The following is a 22,758-nucleotide window of genomic DNA, read 5'->3' as shown; positions in this document are numbered from 1 at the left end:
TTCGATAAGACCTAAACCTATTAAGGTCACTCTCGGTCCGCTCGTCTTCAAGAATCGATAAACAAAACAGAACAAGCATTATAACACGACTAAGTCCCTAAACGCTACCAAACTGACCGTTAAATTTATCCATTCCTGGATATCTGACGCATTTGGCAGGATGAATTTCTATCACGTTGAAGAGATCAGCGAGGAACACGACCAGATTCTGTTTCATTGAACTGGAAAAGAAAAACGGAATCATTTAGGATTCGACAATAACGAAATGTATCTATTTACTCTCGCATGTATGTGACGTCTTCGGGTTGGATATGAAAGATGGATACCGGCAGACACCTGTTGCAGAAGTCCTGAACCAGGGTCAAATTGTGCAGGCTGTCTTGCACGTTCGGCACGTAAGAGATCTTCAGATCCGTCCATGGCAGTTCGTCGGGGCAGTAATAGGATATGAGAGCCGCTAACGCAACGCCATCCACGAGATCTTTCAGTTCGTTGATTGGGCCGAGATCGGGAGGTTTCAGTCGGTCACCCTGTATGTTATGATAGTACGCAAATATTGATAAACTCGTCGTCACTAGTACGCTGAAATAATTACCGATCCTTCTCCGTTGCTGACACCGCTATCCTCCTGTTCTATCCTTTTCCTGAGGGCTTCACCGGCATGCGACATCCACAAGAACAGTCCCTGTTCGTGGTTTTCCGGTAGAGGTGGCGCTGGTTGTTTTCCGTGATGGAAACGTTGAACAGCAGCTAACACCCTGTCCGAACTCACCACTTCCCTTGCGTACAGCACCATAATAGACTCGATGACGGCCATGTGAGCGCTCTGGGGATTAAGACCATAGTTTAATCGAAATTAACCTTGTGCAGTTGCGTGAATCATCGTCTTTATTAAAACATGGACAATGCTGCAATTTAAGATTCGTTATGTAGTTTTTAATACCTTTAAAAGGTGTAAATGTTCCGGATTTGCGGTTTGCACTATGACAGGTTGATGCCTGGCACTAAGCAGAGTAAGAAACATCAAAAAATTTAAAAACATAAAAATCTAAAACCGAGGAGTCGAAAAATCCAAAGATCGAAAAAACTAACATAAAAAAATTGAAAAACCTAAAATTTAAAAATTTGATAAATTGAAAAATTGAAGGAAAATATTGAAAAATTCCAAAACTGATACACCAAAAAAAAAATTGGAAAAATTGAAAAACCGAGAAATCGAGAAATCGAAAAGTCGAGAAGTCAAAAAATCGAGAAATCAAAATTCCCCAAGTCGACAAATTAAAAATCGAAAAATTGAGAAATTGAACAATCGAAAAATTGAAAAACCAAAAAATCTAAAACCGAGAAATCGAAAAATCGAAACATCAAAAAATCGAAAAACTGAAATGTTTTTTCTCGAAAAATCGTGAATTTAAAAAACTGAAAAATTGAAAAAACGAAAACTCGAAATATAAAAAATTGAAAAATCGAAAATTTAAAACATCGAAAAAATCAAAAACTTGAAAAACTGAAAAATCGAAAGTCGAGAATTCGAGAAATCAGAAAATCAATAAATTGAAAAATCGAGAAATCGAAAATTTATAAAAAATAAAAATTGGCCTCATTAAAAACTGATATAAATAAGTGCCTAAATAGTGAAAAATATTTTTTTTACGTTTTTTGGCGTCTAAATACTTATAGTGTATTCTCGAAGCAAAACTGTCTTTGACAAACTTTATAACAGCTAAACAAAATTTAAGAAGAATTAAATGCCCCTAGGCGAACTCATTCTTAACAGGATGATCATCACTTCCTCAACCACAGCTCACTTTCTAGTGAATTAAATAACTGACCCTGATCCGCAAATCATGAACGAACGTCCAACCGTAATGTTTGCTTTTAATTGGAGAAAACTGATCCTTCGGAAGAAGATATTATACAATTATGTATTGTACTTTCCACAAGACTAGACATAATCTGCATGTTGTTCGAGTTTAACCCACTAAAGCAGTCGCCATCTGCTGCCGGCCCATTCAGAACGGCAAAAAAATCAATCCTAATCCATTTTCACAGTTCGACTCTACATTAATAAATTATCTCAGGAAACGTCCTTTTTCTGATGAATGTCAATTAATTAATAACGACAGTTTTCTGACACCGATCCGTTATGAAAGATGTTCTTTTTATTACCAGACTTGTCCGAGCAGAAGAAACTTTTATATTTGAAATGTAACTTTCCTACGAGGCGCTATTTTCGGTGGAGTTCTGTGAGAGAATTGTTTTCGTTTTTCTCAGTGAAATATTTGCAGAGTAGAATAAAAAGACACCGAGGAAGCTATGCGCAAAAAAGAGAAATTAATTAGCAGGTTTCATGATCGTTCATTTTATTCTACAAGAGTATACCACAGACGAGAAAAATACATCGCAATGCAGAATTAATGGAGTCTTAAAAGCAATCTGAAATGCAATCGATTGTTGTCGGGTGCAGGAAGAAGAGAGAGGGGTTAACAGATACTACATTGAAATGCAGGTGGAATACTCGTTAGTTAGTCTGCAAAAATGTTGGCTTTGCCAATGACTTTGCAGAATGTTGCATCGAATAATTTATTATCCCTAAAAATTAGACATAGGCGTCGAATGGACAACAACACTTGTTGATTCAATACGTCCGTAAATAGGCATAGATATATAAAAATAAATAAAAACGTGTATTACAAAAATTGTAACAAGTAATATAATTTTGAAAATAGCTGGACGTGGCATTAAAATTGCACTGCAATATTTAAACCTTAATACCTTAACCGACAATTGATAAATCTGTTCAAATAAAAAGGCCTTAAAATGATCCACTCAAAACATTCCTATTTTAGAAAAAGATGTAATCAACGTGTTTTCTGATTTTACATGGTATTGCCAATTAGTTCCCAGCAACCACTATTTCCGAAAATCAATATAATTATAAAATATACTGACGAAACTTTAACCTACATTTTCGAATTAACACCGTTCTGCACGTGACGCTCAAACACCCAACCACAACAAAAACTGTACCAATTATTTACTTTTCGTGTAATCCCGCAGCTACCTGATTTGCATCACTTACTATAGCCCATTAAATTAACATCTTAACAACCCAACATTTTCATAACACTGACAAAAACACAAAAACCATGAAAAGTTTATTTACTGTCCGTTAAATACGCACGCATTTCCTTAACAAATTATTATAAAAACCGCAATTCCTAACTTAAATAATCCATCCATCAACACTACAACCCGACACCCATAAACCTCGCTCAGTGATTCACTACTTTTTGTTTATTTACATTCACCAACGATACCCCTTATAAGTCCAAACCGTGGCCCCGTGAATGTAAATAACCCCCCCCAAATTGATGACGCCATCTCAAAATTTTGCCGAATAAATCCTACCTAAAATGTGCAAGATATGATGAGTCTGTTTGTGAATTCTCATTGCATTCATATTTTTCAGAATTGCTTATACAGGTGACTCATAAAAATTAATGAATGAGTAAATTTACTTCACTGATCAAATCAGGAATCCATTCTCCCGAAAATATGGGAATGTGCTACCTTGATTATTGGTTTTCCACTGCACCTATTCAAATTGTTATAAGTGTCCTCACAAAATTTTGTAATGGAAATACTCGCTTGAAACATACACATAACATGCTTCTTTATCTTTACTTCATCAAATCTTAAAATTTTTTGGATTCGTTGTAGTGTACTACAGCGGCGATGGAAATTCTGTCATTATTCAATGTTGTAACTTTTATATTTTACTGATTTTTCATTTTTATTTCCTGGGCGTATAGTAAGGATGTATAGTAATCGAGTCCATTGGACGAGTGGCTACTTTCATGTTTTATCGAAGATTTATGACCCTCAGAGTACGAAAAAATAGATCTCCCGTTTCCGTCCGTCTGCCTGTTTATCTACCGTCTGTCCGAATTTTTTAAGACAGATAATTTCCGAAATTACTTGGGCGACTGAAAAATTATGAGATCAGAACAGTGAAAAATCGGTTTTAATTTTATAGAAGTTGGCAGCAGAAAACAAAAAGCAAAAAAAAAAATAATAAAATTTTTCAAACAAGCGGTATTTGAATATGTTGGGCTGTCGTTAAAATAATTTATACGACTTTTCAGTTTTGTAATTGTGTAACTTTTTAATGAATCAGTTTTTTAAATTTTTCGGTTTTGGAATCTTTGAGTTTTCGATTTTTCGATTTTTAATTTTTGAATTGTTCGATATTTGAATTTAAAATTTTGCAATTTTCCATTTTTACAGTTTAACAAATTTTCAGGTTTACGATTATTATCCATTTTTTGAATTTTGTGATTTTTCAAATTGAATTAATTTACAATTTTTCGTTTTCACAGGTATCCCATTTTCCAATTTTCCGATGTGTCAATTATTCGGTTTTAATTAATCACTTTCTCAATTTTCAATTTTATAATTCCTCGATTTTAAATTTTTCGTTTTTTCAATTATCCAATTTTTAATTTTTCTATTATCTGAATTTCATTGTTTCGATCTTAAATCATCAAGTTTTTGATTTTCAATTCATAATTTTACAATTTTTCGGTTTTTAAATTTTGTAATTTTTCTATTTTACAGTTATCTGATTTTTCAATTTTTAGATTTTAAAATTATTTGATCCTCAATTTCACAGTTTACACTTTAATAATTTTTCGATTTTACAATTATATAATTTTTTCAATTACGTAATTTTGCAATTTTTTTTATTTTTAGTTTTATATTTTTACATTTTTTCGATTTCATTTATCAGATTTTCTAATTTCTCGATTTTTCAACTTGTCGGTCGTAGACAAACAAAAAATTATAGGGTGTCAAAACTCATTTATAATCATTTAATTTCTTACACTGTTACTGGTATTATCCATATTTGTTTCAATGCATATAGGTTATCACAAATAAAAGATCGCAATTTCAATCAGATTTTATAATTTTTCAAAGAAGATGGATTTGTTCGAATGTACTCCAAATGCGAGGAAAATCCTGTCGCAATAACCTTCGACCAATTTTTTACAATTCCAAACTCGCTTACCATTCGCAGCGGGTTCGTCTGTATGAGAGTGGTCTCGGTCAGCTGAGCATCGGACGGTTCCGACACGTACACCCCTTTCCTAGCCAGCGTCTGCAGGATGGACCAATGGTTCAAATTGTGGTAATTCGGGTCCGAGTAGATGTTGCCCAACGCCATGCAGTAGATTTCGGCGTTAGCGAGCGCCCTCACGATCTGCGGCTTCAGATGTTCCTGGTTCTGCCGCAGAATCCAATTAACTTATTACGCATCGATTAAGACGAAAGGGTCTTACCTCGTGATCCTTGTAAAAGGGCTCCCTTAGATTCTCGGGCACTTTGTTGTTGAACGCCTTCGAAAGGAGCCATTTCACGGACGCCCGCTGCTTGGCCTGGAAAAGAAAAGATAACGCTCAATTTAGAAGATTGTTTCTTCGTGGGAAATGGTCGAAGATTGTTTCACGGGTCTAAGCCGTTATTAATAAAGTCGTTGGGACGAGACAGGACCAGGGAAGGCTAAAGATAAAGTTTGTTAGTAATGTGGGTGCGAAGTGTTCGGGAAACCAATGGTACGTGAACATCGGGGTTAAAAAATTGCTTATTTGTTTTGTGAACATGTAAAGCATATATATATAATCAATAAAACTTTATCATTGTCATCATGGGTATAAATGGGTTTTCAATCGATGAGGGCAGTGTGTGTTTTATTACTTCGTGTAATATTTTTTCAGTCGGTTTTCAGGACTGCAGACGCTTTAATTTACTGGTAATTAGAATCAGATACTCTCAAATTATAAATTTTCTTAAATCTTAAAAAAATATATACAAGTGTTCCATTTAAACAGATTCAGCGTGTAACTTTCAAATGGAACAATTATATGAGTAATGTAACATTTCGTCGTGGAGCATTTTTTCTCTGAGGTGTAGGACCTGTGTCCTAATGTGTACGCATTAATACTTATCTCAAATGTTATGTTTGTCACTGAAGCAGGAATTTCATTTATTTTTTAAAATGTTTTATTTAAAGAAGTGTTAAATACTAAACCAACTATTGCTTAAAGTTATAATAAAATTGCTCATAAACTACTTCGAAAGTAGATGTATCATAGGTACATAATTATTAATTTATGTATGTACCTTGATTTTAAAGGCGTTAAAAAATATACTTATACATGGAGTTTTAACCTCAAAAAAGTACATATTCTTGGCTGAATATGTGAAACTTCTGCATGTTATTAAATTTGTTACTGTATAGCAATATATTGAACCATTCAGGAGTCGATACGATGGAACTATTCATGGTGACTCCCTAAATATACTTTGTGGTTTGAGGTTAACACTATGTAAATTTATGTCATTTTTGTGTTGTAATCGGGCGACTGTCTACTTTCATGTTTTCTCCACGTTTCATGACCCCCAGAGTACGAAAAAGTAAGTCCTCCATTTCCTTCCTTCTATCCGGATTTTATTAGACAGATGATCTCCGCAATTACCGGACCGATTGTTGTCAAATTTTGTATGTTTAAATATATAAAACGCTAACCAAAATTTGTCTACCGATTCCCACCAATAATAGAATGGCGTCATTCCCAAATTTTACAATAACAAATTCTGTAAAACAACGTACTCCTCCATTTGAGATTTATGAATTCGTGTTGAGTTTTCACCTTAAGTATCGAGATTTTTGGGAAAAAATCAAAATTGTATATACGTATAATTTTTCGATATTTCAGTTTTGAGATTTTTCATTTTTTTTATTCTTCAATTTTTCGATCTTTAAATTTTTGATTTTCGAATTTTCAATTTTTTCATTTTACCATTTCTCAATTACTCTACTTTTCAATGTTTCGATTTTTCAGTTTTTCAATTTTTCGATTTTTCAGACTTTTGATTGTTAAATTTTTCGATTTCATTTCTTCGATATTTCTATTTTTGATTTCTCCGTTTTTCGATTTTTTAAATTTTACACGTTTAGATTTTGCAATTATTATTTAGTCCACCCACTGGTTTTGTGGGATTTGTTGGGCTGCACTTCAGGGGCAAGGAAAGTTCTGTCGACTTAACCTTCGACCAATTTTTTTTACAATCAGTTTTTAAAAATTTATGTTTTCCACAGTTATCAGGTTATCACAGTAGCAGTCGTTTTCCTGTCACTGTCCGGAAAAAAACGACAATTTACAACACAATGCTTGCACAAATAACCGCACAATAATAAATTATAACTATCTGTCGTTGGCCATTGTTTACATATTGCATATACTACTGTATAATTTCATATCTAGTGTCTGTACTTTTTACGACAAATATTTCTGGTTTAAAATGCAAGATTAAAAAAAAGTTTTCTTATTAACTATTCAGTTGCATGCAAACACATGCAGATATTTAAAATGAACAATTAAACATGTTACATTTCCTAGGGCTTTTTTACCTCGACATTAATAATACACAATTAGGCAAATCTGAGCTGATTATAAATTTCAATCTAACACTCGTGGAAATGTGATTTGATTATTTCAATTTCGAGACAACACTAATTAATGCGTAACTTTTCGTTTCTGCAAAATCGCGACTCCTTTCATGATCCAGCAATAAAATACCCAACAAAACAAGAGTGCATCTCCTCCGACTCTCATCCATTAAATTCATTAAAAATAAAATGTCGTGCTAAAACATTTAATGTGAAGATTATTAAAACGAACCTCTAGCAGCACGAACTGCTTAATTAACACCGATTTTATGCAGCAGGTCGTGAACCGAGCACGGAGAATCATTGATCTTCTCGCGATGATAGAGCGAAAATTCCGAAATTCCACCCATTACGATCGAGTAGCTCGTTAAGTGGTTTTATGGATTATCGCGAACAGGAAAATCGTTTGGATATTGGGGAAGTCTGGAGCGACTGGAACGATGTCAGCCGTTATAGATGGCATGTCGTATTACTATCGATTTGACTAAAAATATTATAAGGGTCACCCGAAAAAACGACATGGGGGAAATATTCATGGGGTAATTATGGGAATTCGTGCTACGGAGCTGCTATAAAAAACGTAATTAATGCAAGTCGTGTTAAAAATATGGCTATTTTTTAATGTTAAATGTTTTTTTAACTTCGGTGCATATAGAAACAATCAATGAAAATATTTCTACTCGTATATTTTGGAAATACCCATTTTAATTTTGGTTGAAGTTGTCAACCTCTGTGTAGCGTAGCATAGAAATAGCCTGGTTTATTCCTCACAATCTAAGGAAGCCACATCTCGACAAAGTTTTCTTTTATTTTCGCCTAGACAAAAGCACATCGTTCTGATTTTTCTTCCATAAGAAGATTGTTTCTTTCGAAATGAAAACGCAGTGAGTTTTTTGAGTTCAATGACTTTTTATAATTTCAATATTGACAGAAGCAACTTTCTTTGTCTTCTTTATCAGACTTTTCCATCTTAAACTTATTAAAATTGAGAATTCAGGACGACGAACGCGTCAACCGAAATACAATGCAAATGCAAATATTTTGTTTTTATTTATTCGTGTCGTGTGAATTTATGTTTATGATTTAGGTTTTGGATGTTTGCTCCGAAAATATTCTGACAAGAGCAGCAGAAACGACGATATAATCAATATGAAAACTTTTTATGATAAAAATCTACAACTTTTGTAGAATAACGCTGAAATTTTAAATGTTTCTTCTCAGATATGAAAGTTCCTTAAAAATCTATATTTTTTAATTTCTTTACAACACTTTAAAACTACAGGTTTATTTCCAGTAGTTAACAAAACTATCTCCGAATAACATAAGGTAACAGTGATAACTCAAAAGCTGAACTCCGTTTTATAAAGTCCTTACAATTCAAAATCAAAAAATGAGAATCTGGTGGTGTCAAAAGCCGACAAAGGCAATTGCATGATAATTCTTAATAAGGTTGACTATATTACTGAAGTTAACAAATTTCTAAATGTGGTTCCTTTAATAAACTGAATCGCGATACCACCTCTAATTTCATGTCTATTTTACGTTCCACCTTGGAAGAGACTTCCAGCACACTTAAATTTTTTGACACATAAATTCGGACTCATATCAATGAATTCTTCAACCCCGAGCGTTTTTGTGGATCTAAAACATTTATGAAACAACTAACTTATCTGGTTTGCAGTCACCCAAGTGGCTGCAACAGTTTTTACAATTACATTAACGAAACAAGAATTTCGGAACGTCTCTTCCACAAACAAAAAACCAAAATAAATGGAACGGGAGACTATTTTAAGATTCCACCAGGAAAGTAATCAAATAGACGTCATCTGAAAATATTTACGGCCATTTCATAGAAAACACGCACAAATTCCGACTGGGATCTATTTAAATTGTTAAATTATACAACGACTATGGAAGACTGGATTTCCGATATCTCCACTAAATTCCGGTGAGAAAAGAGAAATAAATTCAGTTTCCGAAACCATCCAGCTAAATTTTGTATACACAAAAATAAACATGAGGGAATCCCAAGACACCGGACGGTGCAGCTCACGAAACATTTTCCAGTTATTCCTTCTCTTTTTTAATTATTTTACGGACGAGACGATTTCCTACTCTACCATGTCCATCTTAACCCAGCAGAGTTCCGATAATTTTTTGCTCGACTTTTTGGCTCTTTGATATAAAAAGGCTCAAAAGTTGTAATGACTCGGTTAATTAAACCAGGAGATAAACCGAATATAAATGTCTTCCATTCATTATCCTGGAAATATGGAGACGTTCGTTTGCTTCTAGTAATTCTGCAAGTTTATAGGTGCAAGCATTGCTTAATGGACTAGGTGATAATTTTGCTCCTTTAGGTAAAAATGTTTTCTTTTTCCTGCCAAGTCTCACGGCAAAACCAGCCCGGCCGATCTCGGAATGCGAATGGGACGATGTGAATAATGCGGAAACGTTCAACACATGGGCGTAGAAAATAATTCTGAAGAGGTTGCGTTCGCCTGAAAGGTATCGTAATCATAGTGCTTGTTGTGTTGGACGGATAGAGAAAAACACGAGATTCCAGTATAGCGATATTTTTAGCGGCTTTTTTTTTTAATTATTATTTACGTCGCAGTTTATGTATCCATCAGATGTTAAAATTTTTAAGAACAACCTCTTTCACGAGTCGTGAAAGTCTCACCAACAACATCCCAAATGATTCATCACTCCTAAGGAACTCACTTGTTCCCAACTGTTCTTCGTCTGGTCCTATCAAACTGAATAAGGGTTCACAGATCAAGACATACGATGACCTATTCAACTTCCAGAATGCCACTTCTAATTTAAGCTCTCGTTACCTTACGTAACACTCGTCCAGACAAATTCTTGGCATCCGTCGCCTTCCAGAAAAGAGAAAAAACAACTACGAAGAAGAAATATAAGCCACTTCTACGTTTATCTTAATGTTAAACAATGACAATGCGAAACTCGATAGGCCGATTCTCCAAGAAGCCATCGTACCCGCCAGAAAATCTTTACAAAGTTTCAAGTGGAGCGAAAAATATCTGCGTCTGGAGATATCGACATGTCGAGCCGTAAGGTGAAGAATCGCGTTTCTGACATGCTTTTACGGTCTTACGTTTCGAGAATTCTCAGCGTTAACATTCTCGTCGCTTTGCGAAATGTTGTAAATGAGGTAAGGTTAGGTGTGTCACGTTGGCGAATTGCAAACCTTAAATAACGCGGACTGCGATGTTTGCTCTTCCAAAAAAATGCGATAGTAAGTATTTAAGTGGAAAAGCGAACGGATTGGAGAAAGCCGACAATAATTTTGGATTTGTGCTGGGTCAGTTTGACAGTTTTTTTTACTGATGACAAGGAGATCGCGCACGTTTTGATAAAAAATGAATATAGGCTTGTCGGGATGTGAGAAATGGCATGAAAACTTCAGAAGAAAATGTCGAGTGTGGTAAACAAAAATTTTAGGAAAGCGTTGAACGACGATATGTATGATGTAAATTATGTATTCCCAATAATGTTATTCTAAAAAATTTAAATTTAGCAAATCCGGAATCTGTAAATACATAGGTTCACCTACTACAAAACACAACGTTTTGCCACTTTTTCCTTTATCCCGCATTAGGTTATCTTTTTGTTGTTGCAAACTAATAAGCAATTTTAATCGTGTAAGAGATATGTGATTTCATAAAAAAACCGTTTCGTATCAAAAACTCCGCAGAGAAAATTCCATCAAGTCAACTTATTTTTTTTTACGCTTTATTAACACATTTATGAGACACCTCTATAAACTGCATTCGTAATAAATTGCACGATTCAACGTACTGACGACAAAAAGAAAAATACTCGGACGGAAAATACAAGAAATGGAAAAACGAATAACCAGATTAATTCATTCATGATCATGACGCGTGGGCAGTGTTTTTTTTATTAATATTGCAATAATTACGTTTTTAAACGTGTTGTATAAATGCGCAATTTTTTCTAAGAAAAAACAGAACAAAAACTTCTAGATCCAATTAAAAGAAACGTCGTCGCTGTAAAAATCATCAAGAACCACCTATCAGCTGCTACACTTCATTAAGAACTCAGTAAATAAATAGTTCGACAAACTACAACTAATTGCCATTAATTACATACAGTCAATATTTTTATGTTCATGTGACACTAGCTTCAAGCGAAAAACATATATTATAAGACTTCGTGATCATAAATATGAAAAAGGTAATTTCTCCACCTAGTTTTATTTGTCATAAATGTTAATCGGCAGGATAGCTCCTACTTTCCGATAATTTCTAAACGTCTTATTTTATGCTAGACGGCGTTTGCGAACAAATACGGACAATTTTAAATGAATTACATATATATTTTGGAGACTTGAGGTTAAAATGTCAGTAAAAACAACGCCACCAAACTATCCAATTGTTTTGATTTAAAGAATTATTGAGTATAAACTCATATCCTCTTCCACCGGTATAAAATTTAGCTCTTTCTCTCGCCATGTTTCATTTTCCTTCGCAACAGAAAAAACTCCTTTCAAGATAAAAACCCAAAGCACCGACTAAACAACCATTCATATCCGATTCGCTTCTCCAAAAATATAAAAATGTAAATTTCACGTCAATAACAGATTTTACTTTCTACGGTTTTATTTTCTGTTTTTTTTTTTAATATATAAATAAAAAAATCGTTTTTATTTTTCATTATCTTCTGACATTTTCGTTGAAAATACTCCCACGCTGCTCCCGGCGTAACGACGTCGAAAACGGGTGGGCGTGAAAGGGTGGCGAAGTTTAAACAACCCTCATTAACCGATACAAATTGGTCGGTTTATTCAACACGGCTTGTGGAAATACCAAAGTTCAAATTGCTTGGGTTAAATACAAACGTTTAACAAAAAAATGTCACCTGTGTAATGGGCTAATCGAAGTGGTGAATTGCAAATTTATAGCGCGCCGTGTTTGGGTCTATTGTTGACGTCACAGCATAAGAACGAAATTCGTGCTTTTTTTTAATTATTAATTTTACAAAATATATTTTCATTAAATAACAGGTGAGCGTAGTACTTACGCGGTCGGATCTACTAGGAATATCATACAGATGGTAAAACGCCAACCAAAATTTGTCTGCTCATACCCAACGACATTGGAATATCATCTCCAAATTTTGAATAGTAAATGTCATTTAAATTTTAAATATTGTACTTGTGTTGACTTTTTATCTTGGGCATCAACATTTTTGGAAAAAAAAAATCAAAAATATTTTATCATTTACCTTTCAAATTGCAAAATCCAATTCCTCCCCAGGAATTTATGATGTCCTAAAATTTTGTGGAATACATGTTACTTAAATGTTAAAAAATAACATAGTCCTGAACTTGTGGTTTATGAATTCGTGTAGAATTTATATCCTAGACATGAAGTTTTTAGAAAAAATCAAATTTGTAGACATACAATTTTCGAATTTTCGAATTTTCGGCTTTTCGATTTCCCGATTTTTCAAATTACAAATTCTCAATTTTTCGATATTTGAGTTTTGGGATTTTTCAGTTTTTTTATTTATTAAATTTTGGATTTTTCAATTTCTCGGTTTTAAATTTCTCGATTACTCAATTTATTCGATATTTCAGTGTTGGGATTTTTCAAGTTTGCCATTCTTCGATTTCTCGAATTTTCAAATTTTCCTTTTCTCCATTTTTCAGTTTTTCGATTTATCAGTTTTTACTTCCCGAGCGTAAGCGAACTTTTACGTTTTCTCGACCTTTCATGACCCCTAGAGTATGACGAGATACGTCTTCCGTTTACGTCTGTCTATTTATCTGCCGTCACTGGGCCGATTGTTGTCAAATTTTGTATTTATATTAGGAATAAAATAAGATGGTAAAATGCTAGCTAAAATTTGTCGAATCATCACCACCAATCACCAATAATGTGATGAAGTCGTTTCAAAATTGTACATAGTAAATGGGTTTTAAATTGTATAAAATAACATAGTCCTACATATGTAGGTTATGACTCGTGTTGAGTTTTTACCCGAAACGTCCAGATTTTTAGAAAAAATCAAAGTTATAAACCAACATTTTGAAAACCGAATGCTTTGAAATTGGGAAGTAAAAAAATCATCATTTAGTTTCAATCGCTGAGCACAACAATCCTCAATTCGCACAATCCGCCACAATTCGATCAACCCAAATTAGACCCAATTGAGGCAATCTCTATCGACCACACGGTTACATCACACTTTCCTAAGACAATTTGACGTAACCAGCAGTGCGATGAAAAGTGGCCGACGCGTTGGCGTACCTCAGCAGCGATTTTGATCTTTATATACCTGATCGATAAAGACATTGAAAAAAAAAATGTGGGCGAGCTGCCGGTAAATCGTCGTTTGCGTTTCGCTTTCGGTTTCAGCTCGACTATTTAGCACGTGTAGGATGGTATAACCTTAAAAGTACCATATGTTTAACGAAACCCCATGCCACATACCAACCGACGCCCATGAGCGAAACAGGAGTAATTCTGTTATGATAATTTGAGAAATCCCGCCTGGAGCTGTATTTTTTTTTAAGGGGAGAAAGCTGGTCGATCTGGATAATGATAATGAGTAAATGAAGAATGTTTATGGATGGTGTTAACGCTTTGTCGTTGTCGCTGTGTTGGTTTACCTTGAACGAAGTGGTGTCGAAGTTTGGCTCTGCATGGTGGTGGTTTTGGTCCGGTGACCAGTTGACCCACTCGTTTTACCATTTTCGGTGGTTGGGAATTTTACGTGTTTATAAACAAAATGAGTATAAGGAGAGGCGGTTGTAAATTTTAGAGACTTGATATAAAAAACGCGATAATGATCATGTTTAGATTACAACAGTAAATATTTCTTACAAAAGCGTATATCGTAAAAGACGAATCTGCGCAGGCAATTTTTTTTATAATCGTTTGAAATTGTGACTTGGTCTTTAGAAATAAATTTTGAATTTCTTTTATTGTTTTTGGGAATTGGAAACATACCTTATAAACCGTTCACACTGTTTTTAAACAAAAGTGAGCCAGACATTTTTCTTCACATTGGATAAACTGATTCATTGATAAAACGGTTTGTCTGTAGGTGTCTAAAACTAACGATGACGTTCACTTGAAGCTGACTGGCAACATATATTTCTATTTAGAAATCATATTATCAAGTTGCAACATTTTGACTTCTGCCAGTAAAATTTAAAATGCCAAAAATTAGTTTGTTACAATAAAAAGGTGCTAGCTGCAAATGAAAAAATAATAGTTCCCAACTCAAGCGTGAAGAGTTAATGTTCAGAATAGTGAACATATTCATGATGACAATAGTGAACATATTCTCTGTGACTTTTAGAGATTTTAAGTATATGTTAATTAAAAAAAATATATAGGTCAGTCACGCAACTTTAGAGAAAATTGTCGTCACTAGAGACGAAAATTTGAAAACGTGGCCGGGAAAACCTACTGACACTTTTGCAAATTATGTATTTAGAATCTGCAATGACGTAGAGCCTGGAAGCGAAAGTCGCGAATGGGTGTTCCAGACAAGTCTATAAGCGGTGACGGGGGCGTTTCGAGAAGTGGCGCTTTAAATAGAAACCACCGTCGGGAGCAGACAGAGTTATGTCCAGACAATGGGAGAAGTAGAGTCTAGTCAAATCCATTCCAGTCGGAATTATTTTGTACATAATCGCTGTGTAATAAGTCGTGTATATTCGAGTTCCTAAGAAATAAATTGTTGAGTTTAACCCACCCGTTCAACGGAATATAAGGAATTACAGATTGTTCTAGTGCAAGCAACATCGTAGCGTATTATCTTATCATACAAACACGACATGATCTACCATGCTCATGTTCTTCCAATATAGTAATTTCACTGCACGATAGAATATTAGCGCACAAAGAACCAAAAAAAAGTAAAGCCTTTCCACCTGCGACTGCACCATTTGAGGCACGCCAACTTCAGATAATAACATCTCTTTTTTGCAGAGGCGTCAATCAATATCTCAGTTCAGATTTAAGACTGCGGATTTCTCCTCGAAAATTCCACTGTGGCTTCGATAACGAAAATATTCCATTTTAACTGCACCTAGCCAACCTCAATAAAATGTCATCAAGAATAAAGAAACACTCCACACCACCATATTATTTAAACCCATAACCGAGAAACTTGGTGTATCATTCGAAAAACGACTCAATCGTTGTGTTTAGATTTAGAGTTTATGGAGAATTTCAAATTGAATGTTCTAATATTCTAAAACGTTCCAGATTTATTACTGGCTGGGCAAGGCGCATTGTCAAATGGAGTGTGAAGACGGAGTAATGTTGCTTGAAATGGCGGAGGCGCTATTTGATAAAATATCTCCACAAGATGTGGTACTTTCGGCGTTTAACGTGTCTTTTTATGTAACGTATTAAAAATAACACAATTGTGGAGTTTTCCGCTGATGCCGAGGACGCTAAATATGGTAACAACACGCACAATAGCACGGAAGATGTGACATAATGACTATTTGTAATGCAACGCCACGTAAGAATTGCGATAATCATGCATAAAATTGTGTTGACATGTACGAATGACTGCCAAAATTTTGTTTCCACTGAAGCGAGTAATGATTGTGTGGAGAAATTTCAAACGTAAAGATATAAAACCATGGTATCAGTGAAGTTTAACTTTTTGTGATAAAGGTGGATATGAACCAAGTGCGAGGTCAAAAAAACTTCATTGATGAAATGCATGCTAAATTGTTTCTAAAATCGAAAAATTTTGTACAGAATTTGCGTATCCAGTAAATCAGAGACAAAAACACTAAAATAATAGATGATTAAAAAAACAACAAATACGTACACTAATACCGAAATAGTATGTTATGATATTAGTTTATAATGGACAGGATTATCGCAGGAATGAAAGTTTAGCGCATGAGCGAAACGAGTGCCATAATCCTCCATTACAAACGAATATCATTTTTCATTTTATGGTCAAAGTAGCGGTAATAGACCATCAGTTTTAATTTCTAAATCTCAGTTTTATTTTTACCATCATAAAAATACAAATGACAATTTATGTTGGTTGCTATGACGTTTTTTCAAATAATTCCATTGTCTTGTGAAAAATTCGTATGGTGTACCTACTATTTTGTTTCCATGACACCGCTTTATAGCACTATAAATTGTGCCATACTCTGAAATCGTGCCGTAATGTGACAGATTATTATAAATGATTTTATATGCGTCAAACGGGAATTTTGAGGCTACTCGAGCACAATTTTTTTTATCAATTATGACAGTGTGTACACTGTTGATATTATTCATTGTTATAGAAGTGTTAATGTGAGAAAAAGTTGATAATCCGACCAGTCAACGCTGCGGGTATTTTTATAAGGTTAAGTTTGATGTGTTAGTGAAATTATTTTCACCAAAGATTTTAACTACCCAATTAAAATCTACAGACTGCAGTTTCGATCTTGTTAGGTCTCATCAGTACAGCGCATCATACAATTCATATACATAGCAAAAATATAATTTTACTTCTACTACAAGCCGACGATTAAAAGGAACGTCTTGATAAAATTACACAATTTCTTATATAATTTTCGGACGAATGCAATACTCCGCACAAATTCTGACCTGTTCCATCTAAAAAAATTCATTATTTGGTTCAATCTTCCAGCGAGCACAATACTTCTATTAAACAGTCATTTTAATAACTGACATCTGCTCTTCCATTCATTACATCCTCCATTCCCTATTCCGTACATATAAAAAGAACACCGCAAAGAACCAAATCAATACCAAGACCACCCCGCAATTTGCAACCCATTACAACTTCTCTACTCCACAAAAAATTCCAAACACTGGAAACCCACCACTAGAAAACAACCCCAACTGTTTTATTTGCCCTAGATCTTCAGGGAATTGAAATTTCACAAAAAAAAACACGACATTCCAATTCCTTTTCTCTGAAATGTTTTTACGCGATATGATTATGCTAACACTATAATTCTCCTGTCTCGAACTTCCCATTACTTACGCACCAACGACCCACATAACCTCAAATATCCGTTCCGCCAATGAGAAAAAAGCGTTCCTGTCGTCTAGACTGCATAGAAACCCTGCTTTTGCACAACTTGCCGCTTTTTTTTAACAGAGTATGTTTATTCTCATTTTTTTTTACACCGATCTTCGATGGCTGGGACAACGATTATCCTGATTAAGGTTTTTTCTTATCAAGTATGAATCAAGACATGCTCATCCAAGTGCATAGGTAGTTCTGATCCTTTTTACTAAGTACAATTCATTTCCGTTGGTTACGTTTAGCCATCTCAGATGATACCAAGTTTTTTCGTGAAATATTAAATAATTTGTCAAAATTGCAACAAGAAATTCTTTATATATATTATTTTTCAAAGAAATTAAAAACTAGAAAATTTATCCAAACTGAATTTTTTAAGATAACTCGTATGGGTTTTAAAACGCTTTTAGATAACCTTAAACGTTTTTTTTACAGATAAATAAACTTTGGTCCACGCAAAAAAAAAAAAACAAATGGCGTACTTGTACGTTCTACTTTATAATCAAAAGTATATCTTTCAAAAACCGTTTAAAACTTCACTTTAATACTTCATCCACCAAAAACCAAGAGATTTTTTTCAAAAATCAGTCAATGTTCATCTTTGATTAAGTAACAATCGAAGAGACATACAAACCCAACTCGATTACAATATGTAAAGTAACCTCATTTGAGATACATCTGTTAAAACTTTTATGACTTAAGCGGCTTAAGCCAAACCACCCTTATAAGTCAAACTGGCTATTGTATTACTTAACTCAGTTCACAGCTACATTATGCCAACAATGGACAGTAATAATCTTGCGGTTCGGGTCCACAAAGCTTACAATAGCCAGTTTGACTTATAAGGGTGGTTTGGCTTAAGCCGCTTAAGTCATAAAAGTTTTAACGGGTGTATCTCAGATGAGGTTACTTTACTTTCTTAGCTTACGCTCGGAAAGTGAAAAGTAAAAAAATCACAGAAATGACATTAATACCACCTACCGACGTGAAACGCGAAATAGGAGAACCCCGGTGTCAAATCAAGGAAGCTAGAGGGATTTCCGGTCCAAGAACAGGCCGTAAATTCCCGATGCACCCAGAAAAAATCTCGACCAGCATTATTAACTAATTGGTTGATGACTTAAACGGGTTGCTGTGGTGAAATGGGTGGTTTACCGGTCGAGTTGAGCCGAAATGTGTGGTGGACGGTTTCGGTGTTTTTATCAAGTATAGGCGATTAAAAAAAAAGATTGTGAAGAAACTGTTCAGTAGCAAAAAGTCGTGGGTACTGTTATGATTATGAATTATTACGAGAACTCGTGCCGACAAAAACTCGGATATTTATTTGGAACACAATAACAATTAATCTGAAGTGAATAATAAACTTTGCCAAGAAGAGATCGTTCCCGATAGATTGATTGGCCTGTTTGGCACGGATTCAGGTTCTAAAGCAACGGACATAAATCATGAATGCGGAATGGTATTAGCTTTACATAGATATATAAATGAGCGTCGAAGTATGCTTATCTCATACAAATGTGCTTAGGACGGAGATACTTTCGGAACTTGAAAAAATAAAATTGGAACTTGATGCAGTTAAAGACAACTAATAACTAATAAAAATAAGGATCTAATCAGGTTACTAACATCTTCACATCCGAACAAATTAATTCTAAATGAATATGGTAATTCATCGAATATTGGACGTCTGGATAATTCCAAAAATAGACGAAACATCGATAACTATTTTTCAGTGTCCAGCAAAAAAAAAAAAGAAGAAGATAAGTATGATTAATACAGATAAATGCTATAAGGTCATTGATATTCCGAATGTTCCCACCGATGAAAGTTTAGAGACCCTGCTAATGATAATAAGACTTCTGAGTGCTCTCAACCGAGATATCAACGGAAGAAGACGAACCAGCTTCCAAATCAAAATGCTTTATAATAGAAAAAACAGCCACGTCCTCACCTCTGCGTATTTTACAAAAACGTCATTACTACTACTTAGGATGTATCGATCCAGTAATGACTGTGAATGATGTTGAAAATTATTTACGTTACGAATTAATATTAAAACTGCGTTTTGTACATTATTAATAAAATCTGCACCTCCTTATAAATCATTCAAATTAGATCTTCTACAATCCGATTCTGATATCTAAGATCCATGACTGCGACTCATGCTCTCAGGGAGCATTAATTGGGAGGTTTTTCCCATCGAAAACAAATATTTCAGCAACCATAATAGAAGATCATGCTTCGGAGATCCAACAAACGTTTTCCGCAGAAAAATCTCTACCCTCGATTCACAATAATCCACAGGAGGAAGAGCCAACTACTTTTTCCAATTTTTCGGAGGTCCGCGCTGTAATCATGGGGATTTAATAATACTAGAACCGGTAGTTAACCTATTTTTTATAAATATACTATGTTAATTTTTTTGTGAACATTTGGGCGTTTAGGGAAACTCAAAACGGATTCCTACACCACAAGTAGATTACTGTATAACATTTAATAAATCATTTGAAAATAGAATTTTTTGAAATGACGTCATGAAATTCTTGATGGGGATGATTAAGCAAAAGTAGAAACAGTACATTTTACTATTGTATTAAGTTTTACAATGTCTTACCATCATATGTACAACACAGTAAATTTTAAAATCTATAACAAGATAATTAAAAGGTGTTTAATTGAAAATGTTTTCTAAAACTTCGGTGAATATTTTGGTGTTCGGTGCATAATATACTGCCGGACAAAAAACTCGTACACTTGAACTTTCTGTGATTACTTGAACTTGGAACTGGTCGAACTTTTGTAAAAAATATTCCAAAAAGGAAATCATTAATGTATTCATTAATAGAAAACAACTTTATTCTAGAACATGTGGAAACAGAAAAAAAGTAAAAAAAAATTGAAACACTATATATACAAATATTCAAGTTTTCGGGTTTTTTGCCGGGCAGTGTAGTTTATAATTGTACAATTATGTTTTTTATTTTACTCTACTTTTTAGACGAGTGCAAATTTCTTTGTAAATTCAAGCAAAACAAAGCACATTCAATTCTATACTAAGTATACTGATAACAACGCATAGTTTAAGTATAAATAAAATAAAGGAGTAAACATTTAACTCAAACAATTTAGCGAATAATTGTGAAAAAGTTAAACGTCTTCCTCTGCAAGTTAGTGATCTTCGACGAACACGGAGACCATACGCATTTTTTGGTCCAAAATGTTGTCAAGTTATAATCAAGATGACCGTAAAATTCACATTTTTTTTAATACCACGCCGAGCTCTACCTAATTAAGTGTGTCGTTTTGAAGAGCACTGTACAGATTAGCAGCCCTTTGATGGTCTCCGCATAAAACACGCTGCTTGTAATTAGCATCAAGCGTTAACCTTTGCTGCGAGTTCCCGACCCACCACAAAGAAACTGTAACATTATGTATACACGTAACCGTTTTTTGTTTCAAGTGCACCTCAGAAACGTGCCCGACACGTGTTTAACATTTTAAACATCCTCTCGTATATGTACACATAACCGACACAAAACAACGATAAATCTGTTGCTGGAGTTTTTATCTTCTTGGAAATGGTAGTTATTTACGCGACCACAAACGTAACCTGAACAAATTGCCATCATGAAGAATTTGTTACCCCATCAACCGTATGTCACTTCCTTTTGAACAAAGGAAATGGATCAGATCGTTGGTTGTTTCGACGTGTTCGGTTACTCGGAATGGATGACATACCTTAAATGGCGATTGTGCTTTTTGCCATCGAAGAAAGAAACGGCAATTAGGGAATGTTGACGGGCTTAGTCATAATTACGATCATAATCATAGACCGTAGCACGGTGATGTATTTCATTGGACAAGGTCGCAAAGTGTTAGTCAACGCGAAGTTACAAGTGCCAAGTAATGTGGGTATTTAACGAATGCAGAAGCTATATATATAGATTACCTACTGTGTATTTTTGGGTACACGAGGTATGGGTCATACAGGTGTACAACGGGTAATATAAACCTAACTTGTCACTTCTTTTACAATGAATACTATCCAGACTGTGTTTTAGAGGATAAGAAAATTCGCTAACTACAATACAGATTTCTTTCCAAACATACTATGTAATGCACAATTCTTCCTCCAGGAATATTAAACTTCTTTGTGAATACAAATATTTCCAATGAACATGTACAATTTCACGCTGTCTCGTTTTTCTTTAGGGAATTTTGTTGAAATGTTCTAAAAAAATCAATAAAGTGAATCGACCCATATATTTTTTCACAGTATACGGCATTTTTTTTAATTTCACTTTTTTTAATAACTAATTTTTAATTTTTCCGAAAATGATCAACTTTTTGTTATTTTTGGAATAATACTTAATTACTTTTTCCACTGTTCGCTGAGAAAGAAGGCGTTGTACTAATGAAGCAAGAATATTTGCAATAGAAGCCAATACACTAGTTTGAGGAATTCGTTTTTTCTTTGGTTTCCTTTTTCTAGTGGTTTGTCTCCCTGTATCTTTTTTTATGTAAACGACCCATATTCCAAAAATATATCACTTGTTAATGTCTGTATCATCTTTCTTTCTAGATCTAACTACATAAATTGCATTAGATAAAAGATAATCTTTAATATTTGATTTTTGGGGATATCGAAAATACCCATGTTAGCGACAAGTTCTGTGTTGCTTTTAAACCAACAAGAACAAGCCTGTCAACTAAATTGAAAAAATAAATATGTAAACACAATTTGAATTGAGTTGCTTTAAGATAAATTTAGTTATTTCCGACATCGTAGGTGTTTCTTACGTACTGGTTTTCCTAATATATTCAGGACACTGAGTAAACATACATAAAATAAACATGATTAATACAATTAAAAAAAAAATGTAGATACCTACTCGTAGAGTATTAACAAGAGCAATAAAATTTTTTATAGGCAGTTTTATGAAAATACGTTTATAAATATATATATATATCTACTTTTAAGTTTTTTGGTGCACCTAATTTAAATTCTCCATGAGGAAGACGTTCTTTAAGCGAGCAAAAAGTGCCAAATTGAAATAATATTAGATAGTAGACCTTCCACGATATCAAGATATTTTCAAATAAATTATTTTATAGTAGTAATTTCTTCCTTAGTCGTGGAATTTAATCTGTAAGTTAATTGACCT

The 22,758-nt window shown here is 34.0% G+C and overlaps 1 protein-coding gene across 13 annotated transcripts in view; it reads right to left on the bottom strand.

The window, feature by feature from the left end:
- Window positions 1-22,758, bottom strand: part of Patronin (patronin) — a 61,182-nt gene that overhangs the window by 26,133 nt on the left and 12,291 nt on the right. For all 13 annotated transcript variants that reach the window (XM_064058511.1, XM_064058518.1, XM_064058516.1 and 10 more), the window contains exons 2-6: window positions 5,343-5,438; window positions 5,072-5,287; window positions 596-826; window positions 280-530; window positions 118-221 (exon numbers count right to left, since the gene is read on the bottom strand). In XM_064058511.1, the coding sequence (XP_063914581.1) occupies window positions 118-221; window positions 280-530; window positions 596-826; window positions 5,072-5,287; window positions 5,343-5,438 (898 nt within the window). The remainder of the gene's footprint in view (window positions 1-117; window positions 222-279; window positions 531-595; window positions 827-5,071; window positions 5,288-5,342; window positions 5,439-22,758) is intronic.

The sequence above is a fragment of the Zophobas morio genome, unplaced genomic scaffold (genome assembly GCF_036711695.1).
Source record: "Zophobas morio isolate AGI-343-1 ecotype UQ-CSIRO unplaced genomic scaffold, CSIRO_AGI_Zmor_V1 ptg000018l, whole genome shotgun sequence".
NCBI lineage: Eukaryota > Metazoa > Arthropoda > Insecta > Coleoptera > Tenebrionidae > Zophobas > Zophobas morio.
Note: the sequence above shows the minus strand (reverse complement) of the source record. Positions and strands in the feature narration are given on the sequence as shown.